At 38.5% G+C, this 14,196-nt stretch overlaps 1 protein-coding gene across 2 annotated transcripts in view; it reads left to right on the forward strand.

Annotated features, from left to right (window-relative positions):
* KSR2 (kinase suppressor of ras 2) overlaps positions 1-14,196 on the forward strand; it is a 462,507-nt gene that overhangs the window by 255,934 nt on the left and 192,377 nt on the right. The window contains exons 5-6 of one of the 2 annotated variants that reach the window (XM_063454189.1): positions 8,480-8,658; positions 12,474-12,533. In XM_063454189.1, coding sequence (XP_063310259.1) covers positions 8,480-8,658; positions 12,474-12,533 — 239 coding nt within the window. The remainder of the gene's footprint in view (positions 1-8,479; positions 8,659-12,473; positions 12,534-14,196) is intronic. The other variant, XM_063454190.1, reaches the window with a different exon arrangement.

The raw sequence follows: 14,196 nt of genomic DNA on the forward strand, positions 1-14,196 counted from the left end.
CCCCTTCCCCATAGAACACACACAGCCACAATACATACAGGCACCCCAAAGACACAAAACTCTTGCATCCAGGATGGGGCCTGATAAAAGACTGGCCCCAGGTGCCTCATGCTTGGGGGCAAGTCTAGTCTGGATGCCCAGGACACCCCTTCTTAAAAATAAATAGATTTATTATTATGTTATTATGCATATATTGGGGTGATTATATATTATTCTGCACCATTATCATCCCTTATGGGGAATTAAAAAGACAATCTGGTGGAAACCTAAACAAACCTCTTTGATGTGGGCTGCCACTATGTGGAAATGTACAATTATTCCTCAATTTGTTCATGGTGACAGCCCCCCTAGTATTATAATGTATAATATTGTATCTAACCAAGCAAAAAGACCTTCACGAATGACACACAGAGAGTAAATCTTCTTTTTTAAAACAGAATTTTATTTTTTTTCGCACTATTCATTGACATTCATCTCCTTTAAATTTGCATCACGATTTTAGAGATTTTTTGTTTTAAATTAAAGTAAATTAAATGTATATAAAATGAGGATATGTAAACATGTTTTGACATCTGGGAAATAGAATCATAGGCAAAAGTAGGCTGCCTCCCAGCACTCTACCATTGACAATTGCAAAGACCATCCCTCTTTTTCATCATTGGTTATCTAGAACCCATCATGTATACAATCTGAGAATACGGCGGCCGTTGCTTAGGTCACCCGAGGTTAATTGTGGCCTTAAGAATCCTTGCATTAGAATATCTAACCACATCACAGCATTGGAAGGGAAAAGTGAAATATTAACTATAAGAAATAGGAAATATTAACCTTCACATCATTATGCAAGTTGTAATGAATGGTTGGGTATTGTTGTGCATTCTCCACCTGTGACATTTTGGGTTAATGACTGATGCATTTCTGATGTTAAATGGACCGTGATGAAACTGTCTACTCCTGTACTTGATAGTAAAAGGGAATTTTTAAGCTGTCTCTGTTGTTGATGTTCACCTCAACTGTTTGCTGATGCTCTGCTATATTCTATTGTGTTGGTATTCTGTGGAAACTAACTCACAGTCCCTGGAGGACCAACGTTTGTAAAGTTCCCTACTAAGATTTACTTGTTATCTACTACAGTCTACCCTTGCTTCACTAACTGTTAGAGCTAATCACCTTATTGGCACTTGATAAACAAAATAACAATTATAATTCATTTCTGATTTACATGCATGACATACTTGCTACCTTTCTTTCATCTCATCTCAGTGTTCTTTTTATTCTGGTTTCCTGCTTCTGGGAACTCAAGAGAAATGTTTCCAAAAACCACCATGTAAATACTATCACAGTAGCACAAGTCCACTGTAGGGCACTGCTTGTCAATCCAGTATGCTTGCACCTCAGATTCACTCTCCCTGTTTGGGAACAACGGATGCAGCCCTTCACCTTTGATGTACATTGAGTCACTGGATCTCTTCCATTGCCCCCACCTGACCGATTCCGTACCTCCCTCACAATGTTGGGATGTTTCTTGTTTAAAGTTCTCTTCTTAAGATGACATACTTGAAAGTTGCTTCATCTACTTCCCCTGTGTTACTCTAAGTTAGTATGATCCTTGGTATAATTTTATCACTTTGTAAATGTCTGCTTTGATTACTTTTGAACGTTTGACATTTTCGAAACTTCAGAGGTATTAGAGTAAAGTCAGGATAGACTTTGATAGACGGTGATGCCAAGTTCGGATTGATCTGTATGACTGGTGTGATTTTATCTGGGTCTGGCTTGGAATCATCTGCTGAATATATAACTTCCACTGTTTTTATTTGACATTTTATCATTTGAATTTGCTCAATTTGCTCAACAATTTGCTCAACAACAAAAGCTGCAGCATTTTACAGAAACATTTTTGAACAAAAAAAGACAAAGGGTAATAGCATTAAAAATGTTATATATATATAATTTGAAGGAAAATTAAAAATTTGAATTATGGCCCTATTCCAGTTCACAACAGCTACCAGAGCACGAAATTACTGGGGGTTTTTTTTTACGTTAATTTAGAAAAAGCATTAAGCATGGATTAAACCTGTTGAGTTAAAACAACAATGCTAAATTAAAAAATGAGGTGCAAAATAGTAGATGCATAAAGGGATGGTCATGTCTTTTTTGTTTTTTTAAAAACAATCTAACCCAGATGTACGTTATAGTGCTTATTAAGACCTCAACAGGGGCCTTGACAGCCACTAGAACCTAGAGGCAGCCTTAGTCCTGCATTGTAATTATTGCAGTTTTTCAAAAACTGCAATGTTTTACATTGCATTAATAACTTGGATTGGACACTGCACTTAGGCCACTTCAATGAGCTAAAGAGGTCTGGGTGACTATAGTGTCCCTTTAAGAATTAGGCTTTTCCTAGGCACACCTAGCACACTCCTAGCCCACACCTTTGCTTGTTAATTATGTTTAAGCCAGCAAGCAAACACTTTTAAACAAATATACAAACAAAAATAAAGCAAGAAAAATATGAAAAGTATGTAATAAACATTTATAAAGTCATTATACACGTGATCAGATTGCAATATTGGGCACACCTCTCAGCTAGTGGAGTTTTCTTCAGCTTTCCAAACATCCCTTCGTCTTACCAACCCACTAATCCACTAATGACAGAGACAGGGCATCATTGTGCAGCATCAGGACAGAGAAACTCGATACCAGAGTCTAATCTGCATGATCACACTGATCTCCACCTGTCAGAATGTTGCAAGTTGAAGAGATCTTGCAGAACTCCTAAGGCACTTTTCTAGCATTCCTAGGGATAGGACACTGGTTGGTTAGATTAGTGTCCCCCCATGGAGTTGGTGTGGAAAGCATAAGAAAGAAGAAGCATGTAAATATGAAAGAAAAAAAAGAGCATTTTTATCTTCTTTTTTTCAGCATACAGAGTGAGGCAACTGTCTTATTCACTTCTTAAGCTTTTAGGTGAGACAGATGTCTCAAAGTGATGCATGACCCTTTAAGTTTTAATTATTGTCACAATAAAATAAATGTTTTTAATATCTGCAAGGTAACACTTTTTGGAGGAATACCGTAGGGGTTGTCTTTATATGTTGATGTTTAAGCATTGCGGATAGTTACAACAAACAAAAACCCAATGAGTACTACTGGAGGGACAGCTATTAGCTCCAGCAAAATCTCTTTGAATGAACTATCTGTCTGATGAAAATATATTTCAGTGAATAATGTCACTGTGCTGGTGACATTCCTCTCACATCAATATACTTTCCCTGAGTCTCAGTAATTTTTCACAGTGCCTCTCCCTTAGTCTTTTAATACCTGTCCCTTATCCCCACTATTTAATTTTCATGCAATCTGCTTTTCTTTCCACGGTGATTTATCCCTCTGCCTTTCTCACTTTGTCTCTTTTTCCTTTGTCTCTTTTCCCAATCATTCACTTTTATCCCATCCCTTCAGATTTGTTTAATTCTCACTGTCTATTGATCTCTAGTTACTTGTTTCCAGTATCTTTCTACCAATCTTTTACTGTGTCATTCCCTTAGCCCTCTATTCCTCGGAATCTCTCGCCCAGTCATTTTTCCTCTGTGCTCTCCGTCAATCTCATATTTCACTCACTGTCTCCTAATGTTTTTCCCCCTCTGTATTTCTGATGTAGTTAATTAGCTCTGTCTTTCTCACAAGTGATTTTCTCCTGTAACTTCTTCAATCAGTTATTTTGTCCCTGCATCCCTTTGTTTCTTTCTTCAATTCCCTGAGGATCTCCCCTGGTCTTTTTTTCACATTCTCTTGTCTTTTGTTCATCTGTCTCTCTCTCGTTTCCCTTATTCATTTAACTCACATTCCTTCTATATTTAGTTTGTCTCTTTCCTGTCCTTCTATGAAACCTTTTATTTCACTGTATTTTTCCGCAGCCTAAGATTTCTCCTCCATTCGTCTTTTTCATGGTATCCCAGTTCTTTATTTTGAAGTCTCATATATAAGTCATTTATTGCTCTGTCTCTATGCTCCCGCTGTTTATTTCACAGTCTATCTCCCAGTCTGAAATGTGGTTTCAAGTCTATCATTTTCCTCTCTCCCTGGTCTTTTTATTTCGGAGTCTCTCTGTATCATCATGGATTCTTCTGCTCTAATCTTTTATTTCACTATCTACAACCACACTATATTTTCCGACAGAATCCCCTGCAGAATCCCCCCTTAGACAAAGACTTGACTGTGTATATGGAAGGTTTGGCTCTGCATCAGTCATTAGCAACCTGCCTTGTTTACGGTGAGATCAGTGACACCTCTACTTACTTTTCTTTTTTTCTTGTTTTTCATTTATATTTTATTGAGCTTTTTTTGTTTTTTGCTTAATGCAACACAAAAAGCAAAACAGAAAGGAGATACCATTCAAATGCACAGCTCTGAAAAAACAGAGCTGTATAAAGTTAAACAATGTAAAGTAAAGTTAAATAAGTTAAGGATATGTCTAGCATCAAGCAATCATAAACCAGTTCCGGTATTGTCGTAGAAGTACACCTCTCAAAAACACACAATCTCCCAACCTATCCACTGTTGTGTCCGAAGGGTAAAAATTTAGTACAGCCCCCTCCCCCTGACTTATCTTAACGTGCATCTGACACTTGTAAGCTTTCCATAAAGACAGAATCTTTATAAACAGCTCTTTTTCACCATGTTGGAATTTAGTCCTACTTTGTCTCATGTATATATATATATATAGATTATGGCAGAATGTAATTGCCATTTTTGGCAAAAGGATCCACACATTTTTATTCTCACAAATGTGCATACAAATAGTAATGTAGACAGCACTTGGTAGCTGAATTCACCAGGAGTTGAAGATGTATGGCGGCAAGAAGAAGAGGTGCTCAGAAGAGACAATTTAACCCCTTAAGGACACATGACATGTGTGACATGTCATGATTCCCTTTTATTTCAGAAGTTTGGTCCTTAAGGGGTTAAAGGGGCATTCTGGACACCAATGCTACTTCAATACATTTAATAGATTTCGGTCTCATTAATTTGCTGTATTTTATTGCATGCTGAAATCTTTTTTTTTGTATAAAATAAATTATTATTTTTTGCAGAATTCTGCACCATAAGCCTGCCTCTTTAGCGACGCCCCTTTATGCCAGAAAGACTTCCTTATTAATATGCACGCACACAGCTGAGGCACTGACAATACTGAATGATCTGAACAAAAAAACAACCTACCTAAGAAGGAGAGGACACCCAGGGACAAATATAGTAAGGATATCACTACCAGGGCCGCCACCAGAAATTTTGGGGCCCCTAACTCAGCTCAGGGTCTGGGCCCCCTGAGGCCCGCCTCCAAATACCGCTCACTGGGTCCACACACGGACACAAACGCACACACTGATACATACTAACAGACACACATACTGAAACAGACATACACGCATACAGGCATACATACTGACACACACATACTGAGACATACACACAGGCATACATAGTGACATACATACATACATACATACATACACACACACACACACACACACACACACACACACACACACACACACACACACACACACACACACACACACACATACATACAGACACTGACATCCATACACACATACATTCATAATGGCATACAGACTGACATACATGCATATATACAGACATACTGACAGACATACATGCATACAGACATGCAGACAGACATACATACACATACATGCATCCAGACACACACGCATACAGACAGACATAGACAGACAGACAGACATGCATGCATCCAGACAGACCTACATACATAGACATACATGCATACAGACATACACATACAGACAGACATACATACATTCAGACAGACATACATTCAGACAGACATACATGCATACAGACAGACATACAGACACACAGACATACACAGACATGCATACAGACACAGACATGCATACAGACAGACAGACATACACAAACATGCATACAGACACACAGACATACATACAGACACACACACACACACATACACATACATGCATACATACAGATACATACATTGCTGCTTGCACATCTTATGGGACATGTTTTACATTACCCAACTTTTATCAAGGAGCACAGTTTATGCTGGTGACACACCTCACCCCATAACAGCTCTATAATTACCAGCACTACCACCAGCACCCCCAGGTAATGGTCAAGGTCTAAGTTTTTGTCAAACTGCCCCAAAGTTGTTTAGGAGATGGCACCATAAAAGCCATCTCACAGACAGACAGACAGACATACACAGACAGACATACATACATACATACATACATGCACACACACAGCTCATTTTCCAGCCACCCTTCTGTCTCTTACCTTTTCTTTGCAGGAGGGTGGCTGGGGATGATGGGAGTCGGCGCTGCTCCCTCTTCATTGCTGGGCTCTCCCTCTTTACGGCTGGGCGGGCGGGCGGGCGCGCTCCTCCCGCGCGGAGTGAGCTGGGAGGAAGTGAGCACTTCCTCCCAGCAGCACTTGCGGCTGCTTTTTTTTTTTTTTTTTTTAAAGGGGCCCGGTCGCGCTATACAACGGCCATAGCGCTGACCGGGCCCCTGAAGGAGGGGGCTCATCGAGTGGCCCTAAGTGTGTGGGCCACCCGATGGGCCCCACACGTGGGGCCCGGGCGGCCGGGCCCCCCAGGGCCGCCGGGCCCATGACAACTGTTATGGTTGTCATGCCCTGATGGCGGCCCTGATCACTACCGTGTTTCTCCGAAAATAAGACCGGGTCTTATATTAATTTTAATCACAAAAAACACACTAGGGCTTATTTTCAGGGTAGGGCTTAGAGCCAGTCTGTTAACCGGTGTCCGCGCTGTGTAACCCCCCCAGAGACCCTCACCTCCCCCTCCCTGTAATATTCTCCCCTCCCTCCCTCCCTCCCTGTAATACTCCCCCCTCCCTCCCTCCCTGTAATACGCCCCCTCCTTGTAATACTCCCCCCTCCCTCCCTGTAATACTCCCCATCCCCCCTCTCTCCCTGTAATACTCCCCCCCCCCCCCTCCATCTTCTCCTCACCTCCCCTGTAGCGTGGCCGAGCTCCTCTCCGGTCTGCGACCCGGCCGGACTGACCTGGAAGTGCACACTCAGTGTGCACTTAATGTCAGTCCGGGCAGGTCGCGGACCGGAGAGGAGCTCGGCGACGCTACAGGGAAGGGGAGGTGAGGCAGTGCGGCAGCCGTCTGAGCGCTCTCTATAGAGCGCTCAGGCGGCTGAGGCATTTAAAGGGCCGGCAGGTGCCGGCCCTGCCTAGGTCTTATTTTCGGGGTAGGGCTTATATTGCAGCCCACCCCGAAAATTCAGCTAGGGCTTATTTTCGGGGTAGGGCGTATTTTCGGGAAAACACGGTAGCTGTTTGCAGTTTCTCTGACTGTCTGCAGCCAGGTTGTGAATTAAAAAAAGTTCACCTAGTGCCACAATCTGTCAAATACATTTAAGTTGTATTGATGTCTAGAGTGTCCCTTTAAGTATACTTTCCCACAAACGTGTGGACATTCAAGGATCCCAAAAGTTACGATGTTGCTTTAACTTTTGTTTCTGTGTACAAATAGCTGTAATAGCAAGTTTTACTTCAGTGATTATGCACTTGCTGTGTTTATGTAAACTGATATAATAAAATATAGATGTTCATAAAAAGCTGACTCTCTTGGGGAGGAATCCACTTAAAAAGAAAGTTTTAATTATCCAGAAATTAATTATGAGGTTAGCATCTAAATGCAGCAAGAGGTTTGAGATTTTCAAAGGCCCCCCAAGGTTATTGCTCCGTTACACAGGGTTAGGCAAATAATCAGACAGGGGGCAATGTTGGTTCGGGCAATTAAGTGTAATGAGCATCTGGTCGGGCAGGTGAAGGCTATTATAAAGTTTTGCAATGTGCAACTTTAACTTCATCCTAATGATGTAGTAAAATGAAAATTGGAACATTGGAAGAACTATTTCACATGCACATTACATTATAGAAATATTATGCCATTTGTATAAATTTATACTTTAAAAAAAACAAACAAGGGGTAACTTATTGTTACAACGTCACTTATTTTTTTTTAGCAAGCTTACCAATGCCTTACCAAGGCAGGGTTTTTTTAAAAAATGTCTGAATGTGGAACTTATGTGTTCATGATTTGACATTAGTTATTTAAGCTAGATTGGGATCAGAACAAGAAAGCCCAACTGGAAATGGCTTCAAACTGGGTTTCGTTTTAGCCCAGTAGAAAGTCAACTATGATATACTGCTTCAATAGATTATTATGGCTATCAAAATAACCTTTGGTATCACACAAATGTAAAACCAAACAATATTTGGCAGATATTACATAAGTTATCTAACTCGTGCTGAACCCTATCTCTATCACATTTTCTTTTTCTTCAAAGTGAACTAATATCACATTTTCTTGCTTAGTTGTCATCCAATTTTTACACATTTACCTTTTCGTTCTTTCCTCTGCTTCTCTTCCAGAACAAAGAAAAAGAACAAGCCTCTCAACCTCAAGATTCACAACAGCGTGGGCAGCTGCGAAAATATCCCATCACAGCGCTCTCCCCTCCTTTCTGAACGTTCCTTGCGCTCGTTCTTTGTGGGTTACCCGTCTTTCCTCCCTTCAACTCCTCCTGTTCATACTGAACCCTCCTCTGCAAGTAAGTCCTGTGACTCTCAGGTTACCGTTTAGTATACATAAGCCGTAAGAGTATTTTATAACTTACCACTAGTTGTTAAAGGACTCTAGTAAGAGTCAAGACTTCAAGTGGCTCTGTCACCTAAATGTTCTTTACATATATCAGTTAAAATCAATATTGCTAACAGGTTACGAACTACTATCCTCTTCTAAATAAATTTTAGTAAATATAGCTATTATTGCCCCTAAGTTACCTTTTTCTGAGTGGCAGTGATCATTTTAAAACGGTGTCACATATTTTGAAACACTTTTTTTCACTCAACTACTGATATATATACCTCATGGTTCATCAGCTGAACTTTGGAAATCCAATGCAATGATTTAAATTTGTCTCAGAAGAATTGTTATATATATATATATATATATATTATATTATCACATTACTATCCACATAGTTATGTAATGCTAAAATGCAAACCAGTATAATGCCAGTATAATGCAGTAGAATTATTTAGCAGTATAATTATTTAAAAAAAAAAAAAAAAACTTTAATTGTTTGTAACTAAGGTTTTCAAGGCCAGCAGGTGTGTAAGGAGTTGTCCTACTCCCAATGCGAGGAGTTATCCTTCTCCAGTTAGAAAAGCCTATTTTCCTGATAAGAGAATAGACAAAGAACGGTGTATGCCAAGATCAAATTCCTTTTTTTTTTTTTTTTATTATTCTCTTTCACTGATATCATGTATATACACACGTATATTCAATATTCACATATTCAATATTCTGGCATTTGATTGGTTTATTGGGAAAGGCTTTTCAGAAGACATCAACTCTATGGCTAATGATACCTTTTTTCAATTTTTATTAAAAACAAAAAAAGACACACAAAAAAACCAACAACAAACATATCCCCTCCCCCCCAAGACATTACAGATATAAAGTGACCAAGTTTACACAGTAGTTATAGTCATATGATGCAAAGATGTTGTCAGATGGAAAAGCCATTTTATATCCTTTAGTAGTTGATTATATCTGGGACATCTTGCTGCATGCTATGGGCATTTTTTTGTTGACCTCAGGCTCAGTCACATGAGAGGATTGAGAGAAATCTAATTTGTGTGTAAACCTAATGTACAGCAGGGACACAAGGACATGTGCAGGAGCTGTAGAGGATCTGATAACCTAGTATGAACAGTTATTGTGTGCATTAAGTATTATCCCTAGTGCACCACTATCAAACTACCAGCACCTTGGACAATCATCATGTTCACCACCACAAGCTTTCACAGTGATATTAGTATAAATAATATAAAACCACACTTATGTTTCCATATTTGTATTCTAGAACACTACCTGTACAGTTCAGAAATATTAGCAAGATAAGGCACAGACTTGTGTGTTCGTTTCTCAAAGCGAATATTTGTTTTAGGGTTAGATAGCAACTGATTTTAAACCTTCTGTCTCACAACGATTGACCCATTAAAGGTTAGAATGCAGTAAAAGTGATTAAATTCACTATCTTTGAAGTTATGTTATGGATTTTTTTTTTGGCTTGATTTGATACTTCTACCAGTGTCAAACGTAGCTGTTGAGCATTCTAACAACGATTACTCCCAGTTTAATGACCAGTGATCCTAGTTAATACTATACTTAGCAAACCGGTGCTAAGTCAATCTATCGTCTGTAGCTATCAGAATTGACCTACCATGATTAAAGTCTATTATCTGTAGCTATTTAGAGACCAATCTATAACTACCCCACTTACTAGGATACTTAGAGGTGTGCCATCAAGTCTAGATTTTTTACCCAATTCGGGTGTTTAACCACCAAATTTGGTTATGCTTGCTATATGACTTTTTACTTTTATATTATTAAATAACTTGGAAGATCCCATTCCCTCAATTCCAGTATTTACTTTTGACATCTGGGTACTCTATCCAGATGGTCTAAGTATTTTTTTCTTTTCTATCTCCTGAATAGGGGTTAAGCCCCAAGACACCTCTGGAGTGTCCATCTAGGTGTATTTCTACCAATGGAGAGGGGTTCCAATTGTTGGACCCACCAACAAGTGTAGAGATTATTTTTTGATATATGTTATGGAACATCAAAACTGTAGCTTTATTATAATAAATCACTTGTTCTGTATCTATCCCCTAAGATATTTCTTTGCGCATACACTGCCAGTTATACTTCAGCATTTAAATGTATCTAAGTTTTCTAATTTTTATAAAATCCATTTACTTTAAGACTTTACTGACCCTTCAGACTTAGAACAGCATGTATGTTAGTAAACAGTATGTTCCAATGTATTCATTGACATTCTAAAACAGTGTTAAGAGTCAGCAAACAAATACAGAGGTGTTGACGGCACAGAAATTTATATCAGATTATATCAGTGTTATCAGAAGTGATAAACTGGCAAATAGTCAGATAATTGTTACCTAATCATTTCATTTCAAATGTAGCTTTGGAGGAAATAAATAAATATTTAACACTTTAAGAAAGCTATACTTTTAGTATTTAGGTAAACATTTTTATAAACTATTTGAGTATACACAATAATTGTCACTGTTTCTGTTCTGACATGATTGTGTTCATAAATGTTTAATTTACTGTCCATGACAAATGTTTTTCAATGTAATGTATTTTACTGAATATTATTTCAGGGCAATGATAAAAAAGAGAGAAAGGGAAAGAACATGGATCCTATTGTAGAGGAGAAATAATGGGGATGGTACCAAGGGTCAGGTACACTACAAAATAATATTGTGGCACTAGGAAGGACGATGAAATAGAGATATGTTGACTTGTGAACTATGAGTATATATTGTTGGCCATACATACAGTACATTGCAGCACAATTATTCCCGTTTTGCTATTGGATCCATTGGTCTGATTAAGTTTAACTCTTAGTGCATATGGTGATACCATTTGGCAAGACCAATTTAAAGGATCACAATATGTTCTGCAACCATCTAGTGTGGAAACAGACATGATCTCAATCAAGAGGAGTAAAAGATCCAGAAGGTCTGCTTGCTCCTCTATTTTTGGTAGAGGTGGCACTTATCTCCAGGTCTAAGACTAGGTTAGATCTTTTGGAAGTTCTCCCATAAGTAAGAAAATATGTAACAAAGTAGCTATTGCTTACTTCTTGTTGAACATTTTATAAATCTGTTTTTCAGAGAAGTTAGGTCCGTATTAGTGAAAACTACGAGCAAAGTCAAAACAAACTCCAAAAATGAAATCCAAGAGCAACTTAAATACATGGATGTTTTTTGCGCTATATAATTACTTAAATGTTGGTGAGAAAATTATCTTTTGTTCTGGCTACACCTGCTCTCCTTAGCTCTTTAAGGTTTACTGTATTATTTTCTGTGCACCTGTCTGACATGGTACAATCATCAATCTTCGATATCTGACGGTGGTTTTAAGGGGGGCTCTGTTTAAGAGTTTGTTACAATGACACCTGGGATATAGTTAGTATAATTATATAATGCAGCTTTTAGATTTGTTTTCTCAGCTTTATATTCACGTGCAGTTACTTTTTACCCCACTCTTCGCTTTGTTTGTTGGATGCTACTGTGGAAAGACCAGCTGGCATATTCTTGGCAAACTCATACTTGGTGAAATATACAAGGACTATACCACTGCATTCTGACAGATCTAACACTCTTTAACACATAGCATTAGCACTGCTCGTTGGTTCAGTAAAACATAGCTAATCGTAACGCAACTCTATTATTGAATCACTCCATGTGTCCAGTCTTAAAACAGTTATGTGTTTAAAAGATTTATGTAGATCTGGCCTCCTACAAAAACAGATGTCCCCATTTTCTGCAGGGGGAAAAACGGAAGATCCCATGACTGCACAGTGGTGCATCTTCGGGATCAAAAACATTGGTAAGTGTTTTTTCTTCACAAGAGGATTGTATCCTCTTTTTCTAGGATGCATGTTGCATTGTCAATTTTGTTGGTATTGATTAGAATGTTGAATAATTGCTTCATATGGTGTATTTTTTTTTTCTGAGGGGGTAGGGGTGGAGGTAGAAGGAACATTAGTATTTATTCATAGTTTACACCTAGAATCAAAGTCTACATACTAGATTAGAAAAACCTTACTTTAAAGCTGTTATTGTTCTATCATAAATATCGCACTCAGCCAGACAACTGGGTGATCAGAAGTCTAGTGTAGAACTCCAAAACTGAGTATATAAGTATCCTCATCAATTATCACCCATAGTGCAGTTAATTGAAAAAAAAGTTGTTTTTAATATTGCCCGTTTGAAATGTTATTACAGCAATGGTGAGGTGCTGCACCCATTCATATTATAGCTCAATACAACGGCACAGTGTACAGCTGTAAATCGTGGAGGTGAGATAGATAAAATCACCTGCCTCTAAAATAACATCCGCAGGTCCAAATGAGTATTCCGTAGGAGCTTCCCCTTGGGATCATGAATGCTACCCAACCTCTAAATAAGGGATGAGGTTGGTGTAATGTATTAAAAAAAAAAAAGGCATAAAATCATTTGCCATGTTCCTTGGCGGCTTGAAGAGCCTACAATGTTTTATGGCTGGATCATGGCTTGCAAAGTGCCTACAAAGGCAAGTCTAACTCCTATGAGGCTTGCTTGTCAATGTCATTTTGGGGTGATGGAGGGGACTATATGACACAACTCTCTGGTATGGTTAATATAAGGAGAGGACCTCTCTGTCTTTTAGGCCTGAAACTACAACAGTGTTTTGCTGTTTGTAGCAATAAATAACCATGTTTGTTTCTGGTATCACCTTCTACCATGTTTGTTTCTGGTATCATGCTAAAAAAAAAAAAACACACTGCGTGTGGTGAGTTACATGCAGACATTGGCTCAGAGGTCATGCTAATAATTAGCAAGTTTTTTTCTGAATGTAACTCGTGTTATGTAGGTTTTACAACAACTAGTAATTTGGCTCCTAAATGTATAATTGCCTTGGTTCATTAAATAATGCCATTAGTTAAATTAATTGAATGTTTTAGATGTTAAGAGCATGAGGGAAAGCAGTCTAAGCAATATGTAAAGAAACACAAATGGCTATACCTGGACCGACCACAAACTATCCCATAAGGGGTGCAATATATGAGGCTTTTGCTGAATTTACTGTGAAATATCAGATCATATTAAATTTTTCCCTGTGGATGTGTATCTGCCATAGACCAGATATGTGTTCTACTTTGCTCCAACTAGAATGTAGGCAAACATCATAAGGAAATAACTAGTGGCTACTGATGGGAAAACACTCTCTATCGTGTAACCAGGCTTATATGAATGTATTAAGGTCCCCAAATCCATCATGTTTCTAGACAAGACTCACGATCTGCTGTCAAATTCAACAGACACTGACTAGGTTTAAACACGTTCACAGGGATCCCTAGAACCATTAGTAACAAAGGATTCTTGACAGATGGCCTCCCTTCTTCTTTACCCTATGTGTGCAGTGCACCCACTTATATGGTAGATAGTGAACATCATAGGATAAGGAAATAATTATATAATATATGACCTATGGTGTTCGTAAAACCCAT

Source organism: Pelobates fuscus, chromosome 5 (genome assembly GCF_036172605.1).
Source record: "Pelobates fuscus isolate aPelFus1 chromosome 5, aPelFus1.pri, whole genome shotgun sequence".
Lineage (NCBI taxonomy): Eukaryota > Metazoa > Chordata > Amphibia > Anura > Pelobatidae > Pelobates > Pelobates fuscus.